This window comes from Culex quinquefasciatus, chromosome 1 (genome assembly GCF_015732765.1).
Source record: "Culex quinquefasciatus strain JHB chromosome 1, VPISU_Cqui_1.0_pri_paternal, whole genome shotgun sequence".
Taxonomy (NCBI): Eukaryota; Metazoa; Arthropoda; class Insecta; order Diptera; family Culicidae; genus Culex; species Culex quinquefasciatus.
In genome coordinates, this window is record NC_051861.1 from 103,078,783 (window position 1) to 103,099,825 (window position 21,043).

Sequence of the window (21,043 nt, forward strand, 5' to 3'; positions counted from 1 at the left end):
CTGTTTCCACCATCCTTCTCATTGCAGTTACTTGATTAAAAACTTTAATTACCACGTTCTTTCCAACCCTACTCTAAGCTTCCTCGCATACTCCCATCCAAAGAAACTGCTAGTTGCATTCCCGGAATACTTCCTCCGATTATTGCTTCCCAACGAAATGACCTAGTTGGGGGGGGTAGAGATGAAAATGGATCCCAATTACAGCCTGAGGTGGATGATAATTGCTGACAATTTTGTTCTCTGCCTTGTTTGGCGAAATGAATTTCCTCCCCCAACTCCTTGCCAAGTAACTTAATCAATGTGCTCTGCACTGCACTCTGGTTCACTCTGGTTGGAACATTTTCAATTTAGTTTTATTGGATCTCGGAATTAGCTGCGGTGCCGGGCGCGTGCTTCGGGTTAAACTACTCTCATTATTAGACTAATTAGGTGGAAAGTGGCAACGGATTTCGTAATAAGAGATCTTAATTTCACCTCTGGTCGAAATTGGAAACGCAAATTTGAATCGGAACTTCAAATTATTGATTTCAAGCTGGGGACGACTGCGTAATTGGCGAAATCCAGCGAACCAGCAAATATGGCGGCGGAGGTCCTCCCCCAAAAAGTGGAAATCGGACGTCACATCCGGTTCGGAAATGACTCCATCAAAAATGAGTGCAGGTTGGATTTGCAATTGGTTGCGCCTATCGCACCATATTCAATTATGACAGCTTGCTGCACGGAGAGAAGTGGATTTGTAAGATTTTTTTTTTAAATTGTGTTGCTCAGTTAGTCATGGTTCCTTTGAAAACTAACCCGAAAAGTGATTTGCCCTTTATAAATCGTAAAAATTTGCCCTTTGCAAATCGCTTTACAGTGAGATTTTTTTAATTTTATTTTTTGAATTTTAAAACGCATTTCTCCGTGCATTCTCCCGCTTAAATCCTGTCACAGCGATATCAGAGCTGGGCCAATGACTGAACGGAACGTGATACCGGACTAATCCTGGTACCAAGCCCCTCTCCTCCCCCCATCAATTCCCGCAACTTATTCGGAATTGAGTGCATCCGCACGGGTCGGGTATTGATTTTAATACCGGCACTCGCGTGCGCTACAAACACACACGTGGCCGTTGATTCCGTGGAAAACATCAATCCCGATCACACAACGACAGGTGGACAGAGTATGATCCAATTTACGTGGGTTGCAATCGGGATGAGTCATTGGTGAAAACGGAAATGAACTTTTTTTTGTCTTATCCAGAATTAAAAAAATAATTTAATTGTTCCTCTTAAATGATGATTGACTCAATTTTTTTTTTTTTTTTTTGTAAAAACGTTTATTTAGATCATTTTGTTTAAATGTACATGTTTTTGTAGTTTTTCAAGAACTCTTTAACAAACTAAACTAACTGCGAAATCTAGTGATGCTAGAGTAAAAGAACAATCTGGATCTAACACAAAATTTATATAGAAAATAAAAAGCTTTAGCGCCCTGCTTTTACTATTAGCCTCAATATTGTTGAGCTCTGGTATCAAAAACAAATTGAAACTAACTCTTCGATTCAAAATTGCTCCTAATTTTGATTGAATGAAGTTCCAGAGATGTCTCACTCGAGTACACTTCGCGAATTTGTGCTCCAGATCTTCCACGGCACCGAGACAATGTTGACACGTTCCACTGTCCAGTCTGTTCTGTCGGAACAGCAATTCAGCGTGTGGTATTTTCCGGTTGACCAGCAAATAGAAAGAAGTCTTCTCCGCAGATGTGAGTACTCTGTTCCTGATGTTGCGCCAGACTGACCTCCACGCTACAGCCGGGTGCTCGTTCATGATTTTTGGTGTGGTTAGTGTTCTCCTGAAGTACCCGTGGAGTTCTGTTGCCGTTGGTTGTCCAATCAGCCGTTGCGGTAAGTATGGCAGTTCTCGAGCTATGGATTTCAGACACGGGTACAGCGCCGGAATCCCACTAAGGTTTGGTGGGTTGTCCAGCTGACTCACGAAGGAAGCTGCGAATGGCGTTTCGCTAGATCCTCTGATAAAGCGGTTTAGAATCAAAGCTTTGCTTTTCATCTTTGGCACGTGCAGGTTTAGTCCTCCCTCTGCTACCGGGAGAGCTAGCTGGTCAATGGATACCCGAGTCGGATATCTTCCCCAGATAAACTGGCCAATCTGGGACGTGACTTTGGCTATGCAAGCGTTTGGCATGCTAAGCACTGATGCCATATACCACAACTTAGACGTCACAAACAAATTCAAAAGAGTGACCTTTTGATGGATGGAGAGATCACGTGGCTTGAAAAGCCACATGAGGTAGGACGTCTTCCGGATGGTTTCTCTCCAGTTCTCCTCGATCGTTCGTTTCAGCGAGTTGAAGTAGATAACTCCCAAGATCTTCACAGAGTCGCAAACCGTCGTCCATCCCGCTCCTGTTGAATTCTCCCGCTGCGGTCCAATGTTCACTGCAGTTGTTTTCGCTATGTTCAGCCTGGCCCCCGAGCACAGTCCGAAGTCGTCGAAAGCCCGCCTGACTTCAGCCAGCTTCGTTTCGTCCACCAAAATGATGGAAATGTCATCCGCGTAGGCCACCACTAGTTCTTTGGGATGGTTACAAATAGCAAGAAGTTTCTCGAGGAGAGGATGAAGGAAAACGACAAAGAGCAGCATGCTAAGAGGATCACCTTGGCGCACGGACCTCTGAATGGGAAATTGAGCGGAGAGATTCCCATTGATGATTATCCGTGATCGGGCGGAGCTCATCAGCCTACCAATCAAAGCCACCAGATTTTCGTTGATGCGCATGCTGCGCAACACGCTTAGCAGGTACGTATGGTCAACCCGGTCGAACGCATGGTCCAGATCGAACGAGATTAGCTTCCCAGTTTTTCGCTTACAGTTCAACTCCACAACCCTGTCCTTTATCGCATGAACAGCCTCGAAGATATCGCGTCTTGCGTTGGAGCACTTCTGACACGAGTTGAGGATTCGATTCTCGTTTATTATTCGTTCCAGTCGCACCTTCAGAATGCGCGCCAGCAGTTTGTAGTCGTAGTTCAGCAGGGTAATGGGCCTGTACGCTTTGATGGTTTCCAGGTTCGTTTTCTTCTTGCTCAAGACCACTACACCGTCCAGGAACTGTTCGGGGAAACCTCCCCGCAGCGCCTCGTTCAGGATCAGGTTGAGCTGTCGATGAATAATGTTGAACGCCTTGACATAAAACTCCTTCGGGATGCCATCACATCCTGGGGACTTCCGGGAAGCACTCGTCTGGATAGCAGTGAAGATTTCTTCCGTTGTAATTTCTTCCATCGCACGGTTGTTTGCCTCCGAGTTCGGGTCCACTAGTCGATTACTCGGAAAGTCCCGGTTCAGTTGAACATCTTCAGCACTGTACAGCTGGCGGAAATAGTCAAAGATGTGATCTTCGACTTCCGCTGAGTCTTCCAGAAGTCTTCCTTGGTGTTTGATAGAAGAGATTGTGCTGTTCTTCTTGCGACCGGCCCGGTCACCTAGCTGGAATGTCGACAGCTTTTCGTCGCCCAGAAACTTGTCGTTCAGGCGCTCGAAGGCTTTCGAGAAATTATTTTGTAGCAGAAGCATCTTTCCTTTTATACGGTTGATTTCGGGAACCATCGCTGGATTGTTGGTCAAGTTGTCGTAGGCTGCTCGGAGTTGTCCATACAGTAGTTCATTCGCAACGTTGAACCGGCGGAAAACTTCGTTTGTCTTCCAGCGGAAGAAGCTCTTTATTCTGGGTTTGGCACAGCGAATCCACCACTCGATCCAGCTGTTGAAGTTCTGCTTCTCTCGTAGCCAGCGATTCCATTTGAGCTCGAATTCCTCGAGGTTCTCTTCAGTCAACACATGCGCACGCATCGACCAGAAACCATTTCCGGTCGGTCGTCCTTGATCGGGAAGACAGCACCGCACTTTGAACGCCTTGTGGTCCGTGAACGACGTCACGAGGTACTCCGCCGTGCGCAAGCCCGGTACAAATGCACCGGAAACGTACAATCGGTCAAGCCGGGAGGAGCAGTTCGGCCTGATGAAACTGTACGCGATCTGATTAGCTTTCAGAACTTCCCACGCGTCTTTAAGTCCCAGGTTGCTGGTTAGGTTTTTAAGGGCGCAAGGTAGCCGAAAATGGCTCCCAAATTATTTTTTCACTAACATGCTAATTTCTCGAAAACTACAACACCTATCAATCTAATTTATAGTTTGTTCTCTTGGGGGATGTCTAACGAAGATTTTCCGCCACGATTGAGATTGATAAGTTGAATATGGTGTTCTCATATGTTACCAAAACTTAGCATTTTATAAAATTTTGTGGATTTGACGAACTTCTGGTAAAGCGTGGAGGCACAATGCCATACAGAGAGCCCAAATCAAGTACAAGCAAGCTTCGCAAGTCAATTCCCTCTGGAACGGCGTTTAGTTTCATTAGATTTGAGGCTTAGTATGGTAATTAGAAGCAATTTTCTAAATAAATATTTTCAATATTTTCAAACCATTCGACATCATGCAACACGCGTGCAACACGCGCGTGGCATACATACGTTGTACGCTACAACAACAACAAAGCAAGCAAGCAGCAAGCAAGCAGCCGTGCAGACAGCAATAGGGTATTCACTGTAACCAATTTATGAATGGTAACTTTTACAAACATCTTATTCATTTTACTAATTAGTTTTGTTCGTTTTTTTAGTTTTATGAAATTTGTGTACAATCGATTACGATTTTATATTTCATTTTTCGTTGAAATCTGCTCAATTCATCATCGATTCTTTCCCAAATTTGATTAGATTTTATTGCTGTGCGTATAAAACAAAAAAGTTCAATATTGTATTTCAATAAAGCATCAGAACTCAAATCAATATTTTGTAAAAGAAGTCATCGGTTTGAGTATTACTCTATTTCCTTTCTGCGGGGCGTCTACCACGTTTGTTTTTGCTGCGCATGATAGTAGTTGTGCTGGGCCAAACGGGCATGAAGCGTGGTGGTAGTGAAGTGTGCTTGCTTGTTGTGTTGCAAACGGATGCGGGATGATGCATGCATTTCATAACTTTTAAGATTCTCAAAACATTAAATATGTTTAGAAAACCAGTTGAAGTCTTTAGTATACGGAAATGACCTTTACATAAACTATTTGCTTCTCGTACAAAAAATATTAAGAGTTATCTTGAAAATGTTTGCAATAAGTTTTGCAATAATTTGTTTTATTGAACAATTTTTTTATAAAATTTTCCAAGAAATTAGGATATATCTACAGAACAAATTGTCTGATCGATGAGTTGTCTAGGGACAAAATGAAGATGCCTAAATCAAGAAATTTTATAAAAGTGTATTAGGCTGATGTAAATATTATTTAGAAGTTTATGTCCCTCGACACAAGTAAAGATCGCAAAGGGGCCCAGTCACGAAATTCTAGCAGAGTTCTAGCATAGTTCTCACAGAGCTGGAAATTCTTACAGCATTCAAGCATAAATGTTCCACGATTCTAGCATGATTCTGGTAGAACCAGCTTTACTAAAATATTTCGTGACTGGGGAGAGGGGAAGTAGAATAAAAAGTAATATTTCAAGCCACGATTTCAAAATATAAAAGAATAAAATAATAATAATTCGCTGGCCCCTAATTTTTTTAAAACATTTTTGAAGGAAAGCGTAATAAACTCTGAAAAAATTGCTTCAGACCTATTTGATTTCATATTGTTATTGGCTGCTTTGATGATAATTTCGAGCATCCCCCCCCCCCCCAAACATTATACCTCTGTACAAAATCGACATCCAAAATCTTTTGAGTAAAAGTTGTTTTGATGTATTTTTCAAAATAAAAAAAAAAATAATAAAATTAAGAAAAACAGAATGTTTCAAGAAATCTACTTTCAGACAAGAAGTTGATTTATTGATTGAAAAATTATATATTTTTTAATGCATTCATAATTTTTCAGCGGGATTTTTTTACTAAATGTTGTTTCACGCTATGGACGTTTTGATGAAGTTTATTCGTCCGAAATAATAATTTGGAGCCTAACGATTTCATCGAATGATAAAAAATACAGAAGACTTATTGGAAAAATTGCATCATCGATTAAATTTATCAAAAATAATTTTAAAATGTATTTCTGTCAGCGTTAGAATATTTTCAAACATAAGCAGATAAAAACAATTTGGATTTTTTTTCGCTTTTCCTTTCCATTTATTTTTAACAAAAGCAAGTCTTTATTTGTTTAAAAATTTAGTTTATGAGCGGTTCCCTACGATTTCGCAAATCGACTTTTCTTTTTTTTTTATTTGGATGAAACCCTATGTCAAAAGAAGCAATTTTGCATCATTCGTTTTTCATGCCAATCTCCATACAATTTTGGGGGCTGGTCATACAAAAGGGTATTTAAATGTAAGAAATTCTGTATCTTGAGAAGAGATTTTCTGATCGATTTGGTGTCTTCGGCAAAGTTGTAGGTTATGATTAGGACTTTTCAGAAAAATCGAGTTTTTTTTATTCAATTTTTTATCACAAAAAGTAAAATTCCCAAAATACGTATTTTTTTAAATATTTTTTAAAAGTTTTAGGGGACTAAAAAAGACAATTTCTAAGCCATAGTGCGTGATGGTGCAAAAATCAGGTTTTGAAGATATATTTTTTTTAAATATCGAAAACCTGGACAAAATAATTATTAAAAATCATTTTTAAAGCAAAATCAAATTGGCAATCCAAAAGTACTTTAGGGTAAAGTAGTCATCAATGAGACATTCATTGAGAATTGAAAAGTACTTTTCGGTTGCAAATTTGATAATTCAATAATTAATTAATTATAAATATTTTTTCCATAACCTGTTTTTGCACCATCACGCACTATGGCTCAGAAGATCTCTTTTAAAGTCCCCGAAAACATATAAAAAAATCGAAAATTAAAAAATACGTATTTTGGAAATTTTGCTTTTAGTGATAATCATAACCTACAACTTTCCCGAAGACAACAAATCGATAAAAACTCCTTCTCAAGATATAAATTTACACACCCATTTTGTATGACCAGCTCCCAAAACTGTATGGAGACTTGCATGGATAAAGTTTCATCTAAATAAAAAAACTGAGGAATCGTAGAGAACTACTCTTATACATATTTTTGCGTTCATGCATTTTTGAACGGTGAGAAACTCGTGAAATATAGCAAAAGTATATCTTAAAAAATCATGTGAGTTTTTGCAAACGAGCAGCCTTCGCATAAATGTCCCCTAATCAAAAACAGCAAGCTGAAAAATGCAAGGCAACTTTGTCCCACACAAAAGGCTACGTGTTAAGTTTTCGCGAAAAAACTGGATTTCCTCCGGTTTTCTAGAACACAGCATATTTTAGTTTCTTTTTTTATTTTTAAACAAGCTGCATCAATCACGCAAAATTGATGAAAATGCATATGGGACAATTATGTGTTTTTCAATTTGAAAAAATCTATGAAGTTTTGCATTTTTTCAAAAAACAGAGCAATAGTAGCTATTCAGCTACGTGTTGTAAGCTTGGGGTTTAAAAAAATAAACGATTAATATTTAAAAGTTTATACAATATTACCTACTTGACCAAGATGCCTAGCTCATATTGACGTTCTTCCTCCCCACTCTTCGACATTCTGATAGCCGTGCACTATGGGGTTTCAGGCGGCCATAAATCGAAAAACCGACATACTCTAATTATTTTTTTGGTATTTTTTTTCGAAAATAAACATTCTAACTAAGAAAAATCCGGAGTTTGAAAGTTGTATGTTCAATATTCACTGAATTGCAGACCTTCAAAGGCGAAAATGGTAAGAAAAAACATGTTTTTTTGACAAAAAAAATTATTATTTTTCATAGTTGTACTGTGTAGCTGTTTATGTATTTTTTCCTGCATCATTATAAATATTCAGAAAGGTAATTGATTCAACTTTTCAATAACATTTTACAAAACACACTTTTATAGGCTAAAAAAATAATAAAAATACAAAAAGATGGATTTTTATTCAAAATTTAGTTTTTTCAACTTTGTTAATGGAGTACTTTTTTTGTGTGCATTTGTGCGATCTGAAAATTTTGCAGCTTAAAATTTGAACCATGTCCTAACTTGTCTCCAAATTTCAAAGTGCACTTATGTGCACTTTTTGAGTTATGCCATTTTGAACATTTTGATTCATGCAAGAAAATTAATGATTTCGCGTATACGCTTGGTTAAAATCACATTATTTACCTGCGGAGGCAGAAATGACGTACCTGCTATGAATGTTTTGAAATTGATTTGATATTCATGACTTTGTTGGTACCGTAAACTGGGGTGACTTTGATAGCCCGGGGTGACTTTGATAGGTTTTTCAAATGCCCGTCAAATTAATATTTAAACATTTTTGAGAATTTTGAGTATGTAAGCATTAAGGGAAAGCTTATTATCGAACATATATGCAAAAATGTGACTGTTACATTGGATGTATCAAAAATAGTGGCCAAATCAAATTTCTATCAATGTCACCCCGGGCTATCAAAGTCACCCCAGTTTACGGTACTTAGGTACGTTTAATAAAATTAGAAATTCCTATTCTAAGTATTTTACAGAAACGATTCGTCGAATATTCATGTCAGTTCGTTGTTGTGTTCTTTTGAAAGTATGGATAACACTACTCGACAAAACAAAACTTGTGTCAAGGGATTAACGATATCTCATCCGTTCCTGAGAGAAAAGGCATCCCCGAATCCGATGCAATCGACAGAATTTGATTTTATGTCCACGCGGACTGATGCGAATCTGGTAAATTTTTTAACATGAAAAATCGAACAATTTTAAAAAAACCATGCGTCTCCTCCCAATTATATGAGCCATCTACAAGAATATGGAAGCGCCTGGTGCATAGCCATTTCCTTTAAGCACAACGGAAACAACCAATACAAATGTATAAAAAAGTTGTCAAGTTCTCGGGGGGTCCACATTTTTTTGTACGATTATAAAGAATAAATATTAAAAGTTTAAAATTAATTTATTTAAAAAACATATTTTTTGATTTATTTGTTTACTAAAATTATATGTATCTCAAAGGTCTATGGGTACTTCGGGATGTCCACGGTCATCCAAGGACTCCCTGGAGTTAAGATCTACGAATCTACCGCCGTAACAAGCAAGAGGTCGTCGGATTTTGACCCCGGATCTTGTGCGTATAGCATCAGTGCATATGGTAGACTACTATATGAATGTGTTGGGATGTCCATGGTCATCCAAGGACTCCCTGGAGTTAAGATCTACGAGTCTACCGCCGTAACAAGCAAGAGGTCGTCGGATTTTGACCCCGGATCTTGTGCGTATAGCATCAGTGCATATGGTAGACTACTATATGAATGTGTTGGGATGTCCATGGTCATCCAAGGACTCCCTGGAGTTAAGATCTACGAGTCTACCGCCGTAACAAGCAAGAGGTCGTCGGATTTTGACCCCGGATCATGCGTATAGCATCAGTGGATATGGTAGACTACTGTATGAATGTGTTGGGATGTTCATGGGCATCCGAGGACTCCCTGGAGTTAAGATCTACGAGTCTACCGCCGTAACAAGCAAGAGGTCGTCGGATTTTGACCCCGGATCATGTGCGTATAGCATCAGTGGATATGGTAGAGTACTATATGAATGTGTTGGGATGTTCATGGTCATCCAAGGACTCCCTGGAGTTAAGATCTACGAGTCTACCGCCGTAACAAGCAAGAGGTCGTCGGATTTTGACCCCGGATCTTGTGCGTATAGCATCAGTGGATATGGTAGACTACAATATGAATGTGTTGGAATGTCCATGGTCACCCAAGTCCCTGGAGTTAAGATCTACGAGTCTATCGCCGTATCAAGCAAGAGGTCGTCTTATTTTGACCCCGGATCTTGTGCGTATATCCTTGCTTACCACTTAAGCCAAACGGCGACCTATTGTTTGTTAAGGCGGTAGACTCGTAGACTCCAGGGACTCCTTGGATGACCATGGACATCCCAACACATTCATATAGTAGTCTACCATATGCACTGATGCTATACACACATGATCCGGGGTCAAAATCCGACGACCTCTTGCTTGTTACGGCGGTAGACTCGTAGATCTTAACTCCAGGGAGTCATTGGATGACCATGAACATCCCAACACATTCATATAGTAGTCTACCATATGCACTGATGCTATACGCACATGATCCGGGCTCAAAATCTGACGACCTCTTGCTTGTTACGGTGGTAGACTCGTAGATCTTAACTCCAGGGAGTCCTTGGATGACCATGAACATCCCAACACATTCATACAGTAGTCTACCATATCCACTGATGCTATACGCACATGATCCGGGGTCAAAATCCGACGACCTCTTGCTTGTTACGGCGGTAGACTCGTAGATCTTAACTCCAGGGAGTCCTCGGATGACCATGAACATCCCAACACATTCATATAGTAGTCTACCATATGCACTGATGCTATACGCACAAGATCCGGGGTCAAAATAAGACGACCTCTTGTTTGATACGGAGGTAGACTCGTAGATCTTAACTCCAGGGAGTCCTTGGATGACCATGGACATCCCAACACATTCATATAGTAGTCTACCATATCCACTGATGCTATACGCACATGATCCGGGGTCAAAATCCGACGACCTCTTGCTTGTTACGGCGGTAGACTCGTAGATCTTAACTCCAGGGAGTCCTCGGATGCCCATGAACATCCCAACACATTCATACAGTAGTCTACCATATCCACTGATGCTATACGCACATGATCCGGGGTCAAAATCCGACGACCTCTTGCTTGTTACGGCGGTAGACTCGAAGATCTTAACTCCAGGGAGTCCATGGATGACCATGGACATCCCAACACATTCATATAGTACTCTACCATATCCACTGATGCTATACGCACATGATCCGGGGTCAAAATCCGACGACCTCTTGCTTGTTACGGCGGTAGACTCGTAGATCTTAACTCCAGGGAGTCCTCGGATGCCCATGAACATCCCAACACATTCATACAGTAGTCTACCATATCCACTGATGCTATACGCACATGATCCGGGGTCAAAATAAGAAGACCTCTTGCTTGTTACGGCGGTAGACTCGTAGATCTTAACTCCAGGGAGTCCATGGATGACCATGGACATCCCAACACATTCATATAGTACTCTACCATATCCACTGATGCTATACGCACATGATCCGGGGTCAAAATCCGACGACCTCTTGCTTGTTACGGCGGTAGACTCGTAGATCTTAACTCCAGGGAGTCCTTGGATGACCATGGACATCCCAACACATTCATATAGTAGTCTACCATATGCACTGATGCTATACGCACAAGATCCGGGGTCAAAATCCGACGACCTCTTGCTTGTTACGGCGGTAGACTCGTAGATCTTAACTCCAGGAGTCCTTGGATGACCATGAACATCCCAACACATTCATACAGTAGTCTACCATATGCACTGATGCTATACACACAAGATCCGGGGTCAAAATAAGACGACCTCTTGCTTGCTACGGCGGTAGACTCGTAGATCTTAACACCAGGGAGTCCTCGGATGACCATGGACATCCCAACACATTCATACAGTAGTCTACCATATCCACTGATGCTATACGCACATGATCCGGGGTCAAAATAAGAAGACCTCTTGCTTGTTACGGCGGTAGACTCGTAGATCTTAACTCCAGGGAGTCCTTGGATGACCATGGACATCCCGAAGTACCCATAGACCTTTGAGATACATAAAATTTTAGTAAACAAATAAATCAAAAAATATGTTTTTTAAATAAATTAATTTTAAACTTTTAATATTTATTCTTTATAATCGTACAAAAAAATGTGGACCCCCCGAGAACTTGACAACTTTTTTATACATTTGTATTGGTTGTTTCCGTTGTGCTTAAAGGGAATGGCTATGCACCAGGCGCTTCCATATTCTTGTAGATGGCTCATATAATTGGGAGGAGACGCATGGTTTTTTTTAAATTGTTCGATTTTTCATGTTAAAAAATTTACCAGATTCGCATCAGTCCGCGTGGACATAAAATCAAATTCTGTCGATTGCATCGGATTCGGGGATGCCTTTTCTCTCAGGAACGGATGAGATATCGTCAATCCCTTGACACAAGTTTTGTTTTGTCGAGTAGTGTAATAATACCGTAGTGTCCCTGTACAATATAACGAAGCACTATTCTGAAAACGTGAGAACTGCTTTCGAGTATATTTGTAAGAATTATAACATTGCAGAACCATCACATGATCAACTCAGGGAAAAACCACAGATGAAAAACTACGCATGTTGTTCTGTAGCTTCAAAACGAGGAATACAAAATCCCATAGAAGAAGTTCATATTTTAAGTAATCTAAAGACAATCGGTTACATAGTGATTTTGATTTAGAAGAATTTATCGTGGAAAACGTGAATTTTGCAAGTGGATCAACCAAAAACGTGGACGAGAATCCATACAATGTTCCATAAAATAAACCGTCTAAAATTCTAAAACACCGCAAAAATCTAATTTTAATTGGAGGGGATGGGGGGTCTTCAAAGAGAGGTGGATTTAAACTCAAGAAAAAGGAGGGAGATTGAACGTAAATCAGAAACTTTAACATAGCATAAACCGCCATTCCGTGCATCAAATAGACAGAGCAAGAATATTAAAATTCACCACTTTAATGCATGTGGCCTCAAATATATGAAAAAATCGAAAATTAAACTTTTTTTTTGGAAAAATATCAAAATTCATTTGTTTTCATTATACTTAGTACAAACAACACAAAAAAGTCACAAAAAAGCAAAAAAATATTTTTGGCCGCTCGCTTATATGGAAATACCCCATAGTGCCGTGTGGGCTAAGGCGCAGTCCTCTTTTTGTGTGCTGTGTGGTTTGAATCCTGTCGGTTGCATTTTGACTCCATTTAGTATTTGACTATCTTCCAGACATCATTTTAAATTGAGTGATTTGGAAACCTTTCAAGTGAGACCAATTGATAACTTCTCGAGAGAAGGTATATATTTATAGGATTAAATTTGGCATGTTAAGCTCTTTTTGAGGGAAATGAGATTCAAAAAAAAAAAATAAAAATTGGTGAGTGTTTTACACTTTCCTGATTTTGAAGCGTATGGACAAAACAATACAAGTAACAACTGGAAGTTTGTTTGATTATTTTAACTAAATGATTTTAACAGTTATTAACAATATTATTCTTTGCTGCTCACGAAACCAAGAAAGTAATATATAAATATATTTATTTGCTTCAAAATTTAAAGAGTCTAAGCCAAAAATATTTGGAACATCGCTTTTTAAAGTTTTCAAGTTATTCAAATTTGATTAAAAAGAGGGAAAATGATCTGAACACCTTTTTTAAAATCCCCTGTACATTTTTTTTTAAATGAAACCAACTACTTAACTAATAAATTAACTTTTCTGCTCGAAAAGAAACAATTATTGAGCAATTCTCTGAGATTACGGTCATTCGATTTTTTTTTGTATTTTTTAATCCGGCTGAAACTTTTTTGGTGCTTTCGGATGCCCAAAAAAGCCATTTTGCATCATTAGTTTGTCCATATTATTTTTCATACAAATTTGGCAGCTGTCCATACAAAAATGATAGCTGAAAGTTCAAAAATCTGTATCTTTTGAGGGAATTTTTTGATCGATTTGGTGTCTTCGGAAAAGTTTTAGATATGGATATGGACTATACTGAAAAAATATGATACACGGTAAAAAAAATTATGGTGATTTTTAATTTCACTTTTTGTCACTAAAACTTGATTTGCAGAAAAACACTATTTTTTATTTTTTTATTTTCTAATACGTTTTAGGGGACATCAAATGCCAACTTTTCAGAAATTTCCAGGTTGTGCAAAAAATCTTTGACCGAGTTATGGATTTTTGAATCAATACTGATTTAAAAAAAAATCGAAATATTGGTCGCAAAAATTTTTAACTCCCTTTTTTGATGTAAAATCAAATTTGCAATCAAAAAGTACTCCAGTGAAATTTTGATAAAGTGCACCGTTTTCATGTTATAGTAATTTTTATGTAATTTTTTTGAAGATCTTTTTTTTAAATTAGTGCACATGTTTGCCCACTTTTGAAAAAAAAAATCGAAGAGCTGAGAAAATTTTCAATATTTTGCTTTTTTGAACTTTGTTGAAACGATCTTTAGTTGCTGAGATATTGCCATACAAAGATTTAAAAACAAGAAAATTGATGTTTTCTAAGTCTCACCCAAACAATCCACAATTTTCTAATGTCTATATCTCAGCAACTAATGCTCCAATTTTCAATGTTAAAATGTGAAACATTCGTAAAATTTTCCGATCTGTTCGAAAATATTGTTTTAATTTTTTTTCAAATCAAGACTATTATTTTAAAAGGGCCAAACATACAATATTACGCCCTTTTGAAATGTTAGTCTTGATTTGAAAAAAAATGAAAATTTAGTTTTCGAAAAGATCGGAAAATTTCACGAATGTTTCACATTTTAACATTGAAAATCGGAGTATTAGTTGCTGAGATGTCGACATTAGAAAATGGTGGGTCACTCAAACAGAGGGAGACTTAGAAAACATCAATTTTCCTGTTTTTAAATTTTGTATGGCAACATCTCAACAACTAAGGGTCGTATCAAAAAGTTCAAATAATCAAAAATTCGTAACTCGGTCTAAGATTTTTTGCCCATTCTGGAAATTTTCTGAAAAGTTGGCATTTGATGTACTCTAAAACATATCAGAAAAAAAAATTAAAATAGTGTTTTTTGCAACCCAAATTTTAGTGACAAAAAGTGAAACTAAAAATCAGCAAAAAAATTACCATGCATCATTTTTTCAGTGTAGTCCTTATCCATACCTAAAACTTTGCCGAAGACACCAAATCGATTAAAAAAATTCCGTCAAAAGATACAGATTTTTGAACTTTCAGCTATCATTTTTGTATGAAGAGCTGCCAAATTTGTATGGAAAATAAAATGGGCAAATTAATGATGCAAAATGGATTCTTTGGGCATACCGAACCCACCAAAAATGTTTCAGCCAACAACAGAACAATACATTTGTTATAGCTGAAATCTGTGAATATAAAAAAATTAACAAAAACAAAATGGAAACAATCAAAATTCATTTTTCTGTGTTGATTTTTTGGTTTTAGCTTATTTCAACATATTTTGAATATAAGTGAAATAACTAAGTGCAAAATGCATGTTGCATGTTTCTTGGATTTTTTAAAGTAAAGTTTTAATCCCTAGATATTACAGAGTTACAGAGCATTTTACAAATCTCATTGATTTACATTTTTTAAATCGCGGCTTGAAATTCAAATTCTTATTATTATTTTGCCATCCCTAATTTGGATCTTTGCCAAACAGGAAAATATATTTTACCTCCACATGAACAAAACAATATTATTTTCTTTCAAATTTATCGAGGAGCATAAACTTTTGGTATAATAGGGGACCTCATACAACACTGTGAGCCTCAAGAAACAAGCATTTTCGATCATTACCCTCTGAACGGCGATCTTTTTACATGATTGGAAACCTAGCATAACGATTAGATGTATTAAAACAATAATATAAGTCAATGTTTTCAAATCACCCAGCATTTTGTAGCATGCGCGTATGCTCAAAGTTCGTGTTGGTTTGTCTAATCTAATCTAATCTAATCTAACACAAACGCAGCCAGTCCGATGAAAGCATGCTGGAAAGTCTTGTGATTAGATTACGCCCCAAGCACTTTTCTTGTCATTATTAATAATTGCAGTACATCCGAGAACACCCGAAAATGTATTGCAAAAATTAAAGCGGCCAGCCCTACTACGTTGTGTTTACCGCAGAGAGGATTCTGAGAACGGATCACATTTCACAGAACCTACAGGGGAGGAAGGATGCGTGGACATACCGTACCAAACGCTCCTGTTTACAGTTTCATTTGTGTTTTGTATGATGTGTTAAGTGTAAAATATAGTGTGGTTATATAGTCAAATAAATATAATAATGCAATATAATGATCATTTAATAAAATCCCTTCACCTATATATAATAACCAAGCACCCCAGCACACAAACAGCGGCACAAAAGAAATGAAAATGAGCATGCAAAAACAAGACAGCGCGTCCCCGTGGTCAGCGCACTAATCGCTCAAAGTTCGTGTTGGTTTGTGCAACAAAACACATTGTTGTGTGTGTTTTGATGCACGCAGCAGCACAAACAAACTATAGCAAGGATCCACGCCGAGAGCGATAGGGTAATGTTACTTATGTTTCTCATATAACAAACATTCATTTTCTAAGAGTTTGTTTTTCATTTAATGGGCTTTAAAATTTGCTGGAATAAACAAAAACAATTTTACATTATGCTAGTTGTAAAATCATATAATACAAGATATTGAACAATATATTTCGAGATTTTTTGCTATACAAATTTTAGCCTAATATTTTACAATTACTTTCCCAACAATAACAAATATTTTGTAAATATATCTTCTTGTTGAAATAAAATAAATCAACTCTACATAGTTCACTTATATAACAATTACCCTATGAATCTCTTTGTGGCATCAACAAGCGTGCTGTCGCTGCTGTGCTGCGCAGCGTATGATAGTATTTGTGTTGTATCAAGCGAGCATGATAGTATACCTCCGGTGGTTGGTCACTATTTTGTTTGACACTTTTTAGAATGTTTTTTTGGACTAAGTCAAATAAAACTAAAAAGTAACGAACTGTCACTTTTTACACGGAACTCACCATTATTATCAAACCATACTTTTTTCAGTTAAAAAGAGTGTCAAACTAAAAAGTGTAAATTTAAGTGACAAAAAATGTTGTCAAACCGTCGTAATTTGAATGTAGTTATTTGTATTTGCTTGTTTTATTGCAACCGTTTACCGAATTGCGATCTTGCATATTAATCAACGTTAGTTTTTATTTGATTTCAAATATTTATCGATATGCGAACATTTACTACTGAGTTCCCAAAATCGTGAAAAAGCGTTCATGAAAATGGGAACCTCGAACAAAGTGTTCAAATCACATGGTACGATTTTGAAAAACGTGCCGTGAAATTTGAACACTTTGTTCGTGGTTCCCATTTTCATGAACGCTTGTTCACGATATCCTACACTAGAAATTAAAAAATCAACTAAAAAGAAACTGAATTAGTTCATTAGTTTATCAGTTGATTAGGGAGCGTTCTTTTATTACGTAACGCATTTATTTTGCTTTTTTACCCTCTTTATGTGAAACATTCTCATCACATTTATTTTCATTTGATTTTTTCCATGTTTAAATCATCAAGAAATTACTTTATCCAAAATTTCCTTATGGATAATTCTCCGCCAACTCACAAACTTTGTCCTAAGGGGTCCCTCCGCCACGAGATATCGAAAAATGTAGCTCTTATTCGTGATCAGGAACAAAAATTATCCCTTAGATCAAAGTTTCACGCAAATCGAAGAGGGGTCGATTCAACTTTTCCGATTTCGTGTGAGTTGACGAAAAATTACCCCTATACAAGTGCCTTTTCTGGCTGGCCATGATGCAGACTTCCAAAATTATTTCAAAAATATCAAATAAATAAATAAATTGTTCGCTCTACAGCATGGTCTTAGAATTCTTTTTGCAAGATTCCTACTGAAACTGGGTGTCCGAAGGCTTGAATCTGTGAGTCGATCCAAACGACTTCTAAACCTGGACCCCTGGGTTAGGCCGCGACCTACATTTACTCCCCATCTGACGGAAGGCGTGATCAGACAAATCTCTTCTCGAAAAATGCAACTGAGCCGACTAGGATCAAACCCAGGCTATCTGGGTGAGAAGCAACCACGCTTACCACTACACCACCGAACTCGAAATCGTTGTCAGAATTTCACTTTGCAGAATCGAATCAATTTGGTTTATCTGATTATTGGTAATCTGTAATGATGGCCAATATGGCATTAGTAGAATATTGAGAATTTATAATTAGTTACCAATAAACTGAACTCAAACCAAATAACCTAAATGTCGAGTAATAAAGTACGGGCTGTTTTTGAAAATGTCTGGTGAAATTATTTGAAAAAAAAGTATTCAAATTTTGATCTCATTATCTTACTGATTGTATTGATAATTAGTAACAAATGTAATAAGCATTTTTGTATAATGAAAATTGTTTTCAATCATTGTAGGAAACAATTTTAGCTAAAAGCATGGGAAATGTGAATGTGCTGTTTATGTATTCGTAACATCATTACGTCAATCAAAATGTTGCGCAACATGTTCAAAAATGTAGCACGGAAGAAGAACAACACAACTTCCCGGCCTACCTTGGGTCCTTAAGCGCCAAGCTGTGGTTGCTGGTACCAGTTGCGTCCTTCGAAGCAATCACGCAGTTGAAGTCACCGCCAAGAATGCAGTGGTCTGAGCAGTTTTGGAGGAAAAGGGGAAGCGTATTGTTGAACAGGCGTTCACGGGATGCGGCGTTCACGGTCCCGGAGGGGGCGTATACGTTGCAAATGGTCACCATGCTTCGCAGGGTAACGGCAATGATACGCGTGTCGAGGCTGCGTCGAACGTTCGAGAAATGGATGTGCGATTTCAAAGCTATTGCTGTTCCTCTCCTACTGTCGTCCACGTTCGTTAAAACGTTGAACCCTGGGAGAGCTAGGTTTGGGTTTTCAACTTCTTGAAGCAGTATAATGTCAAGGTCAGTTGAGCGAATAAAGGTTTTCAGGGATTGGATCTTGTTGTCGTTCGAAATGGCATTAATATTTATGGTGGCGATGTTATAGGAGCAAGACAGATTCATTGCAGTGGGAGCCGCAGGGTGCTAGGTGACTAAACTTTTGACTTTTTTGGACGACCCGGTCGTCGCTTCTTCTTCACCGCAGTGAACTCACTAGAGCGCGTACTTCCATCGCTCTCAGTTCCAGAGATGGAACTCAACGAGTGCGTCTTCTTGAGGTCAGGATGAGGGATAGGGACAGGGATAGGTGCAGGGAATTCGAAAGGACTCACCGACTCACAGCTAGCGAGGTCCGACACGGCCGGCATTTCTGCGTCCTCTTCCTCACACGGCAGCTTCGTGTGCGGAGTGTTGAGTTCCTCACACGGCAGCTTCGGGTGCGGAGTGTTGAGTTCTGCAGCATCGTCGGCAGCAGACGGGCTTTCGGTCTCCATTTCTTCGGTTTCTTTGTTGTCTCCTTCAGCAGCAGGTGCAGCAGGGGGGAGTGGAATGAGTAACATGTCGCTTGTGCTGGCGAGCTCAGACTCGTTAGGGCGATCGATCAACGCACCACCTTCGATGGCGGTCGCAACTGATCCAGCTGAGACCTCTGTCTCGCTTGCGAGGGTGTTCGAAACCTCGGACGACGTGCCGCCTCCGCTAGCTTCAGAGCCAGCTGAGTGTTCGGCAACGTCCGTCGAGCCGCTTGTGTGAACAGACGATGTACCGTCTCCGCTGATGTTAAGCGATCCATCAGCTGAGTGTCCGGTAGCGCTCGTTGCCGCTCCGCTCTGAGGGGCGTTGGGTGCCGTGCCCGTGCTCTCGGATCTTATCGGTCGTTGCGGGATGACCGGACCGAGGATGGTGCCACTGAACTCTGGCAGCAATGTGTTGGTGTCAGGGGCAACACCGTTCAGCACACTAGCGTAGCTAGTTGAGGTTGATCCGCTCGCACTTTTCAGGCGGGCGCTGAGATCGGCTTTTTGACCGAGAAGTTTTTTGTTCTCCACGCACGACATACCAATGTGTTGGGTAAGCGTGCAGTGCCTACAGGTCATCGGCTGCCCTCTGAAGGAGATTAGTGTGCTCTCTCCTAGAATCGTTGCGAACGATTTAATATGGCGGCGAAGGATCATCTTCGCCACCCGGATGCCTGATGACATGCCACGGAGAGCCCTCTCCCCATGACACCTCGCGAATGCTGAGCACGTCGCCAAAATGGCGCAGGAACGCAACAATGTCGTCGTTCGTGACGTTTTCAGAGAGGTCATGGATCTTTACCTCCACTCCCCCGTCCTCCATCACCAAGCGCACCGTGACCTTGGTCTTGTTGATCTCCATCACGTGTTTGCCATTGTGCATAGCAACGGTGTCTTGCGCCACCTTCAGCTCACTACACTTCACATGTACGCAATTCTGCGCATGATTCACCTGGAACCTTTTCACTTGGCCAACGGCCAGTCCTAGTTTCACTAGCACAAACTTCTGCAGTTCCTCAATGGACGGTCGTTTCGGAAAGTTCGAAAGGTCCACCTTGAAGGTGTTTTCACGCGATCTCACTTGAGCCATTGTTGCGAGTTCGGATGTAATCCGGATCGCAAATTAAAACCGGTCGTCAGTTGAAAACTGACGCTTAAACACGCGAAATCTGCACCAGCAAGTGGTGCAGATGGCCGACACACGCGATAACCCAAAGCGCGCAGAAGAGCTCCGATGCACACGTCTTATTGCGTCGAGAGCCTGACGCAAACTAATTGAAAATCAAGCCAAATTATTTCGACTCTTTTACGATTTTATAAAATTTTTGGAATCATTAACTTGCATGTTTCAGTGAAGCTGATGCACTCAATGTATGGTTGTTTGCACTGGAAGCCGGTTTCCGATGCAAGGGTTACAATGTTTCCACCAGCTGGAACGACATGGAATGTTTCCGAAGAATTCTGCTGGCTATGGTTTGTTTTGACATGGCTGAGGATGATGTTGGTATTTTGAATTACAACAACGAGTTTTATTGGTAATTTTTAAATGGGAGATTTCACATTGTTTTGATTTCATTTGGGTCTTTTTTTTTACTGACTTATCGTACTAAGTGATTTGCCTTGTTGGAAAAATAAATTTGAGAATTTAAGAAAATGTATTTTAATAAAACAATTCATCACATCGCAATTTATAAACATTTCAACGTTGTTAGCCAAATTAAATTCTATTTTGTTGTTGTCGGTAACTAACCATAAAACATATTTACATAAACAAAATTTCTGCTTCCGCAACTTCATTCTTGTTAGTTTTGGGAATGTTATCCATTGTTGTATGAATCTTTTTAGTTTAGATTTTTTGCACCGACTTAGCTATATTTTTATTTGCC

General features: G+C 39.1%; 2 protein-coding genes across 2 annotated transcripts in view; one reads left to right on the top strand and one right to left on the bottom strand.

Moving 5' to 3' along the window:
- The window catches only part of LOC6049099, a 180,763-nt gene that overhangs the window by 20,814 nt on the left and 138,906 nt on the right, over positions 1–21,043 (top strand). The gene's annotated exons all lie outside the window — the stretch shown is intronic.
- On the bottom strand, positions 18,792–19,736 carry LOC119770898. Its single transcript, XM_038266467.1, has 2 exons — positions 18,972–19,736; positions 18,792–18,908 (listed from the first exon to the last, which is right to left on the bottom strand). The coding sequence occupies exons 1-2, from the start codon at positions 19,734–19,736 to the stop codon at positions 18,792–18,794; spliced, it is 882 nt and encodes a 293-aa protein (XP_038122395.1).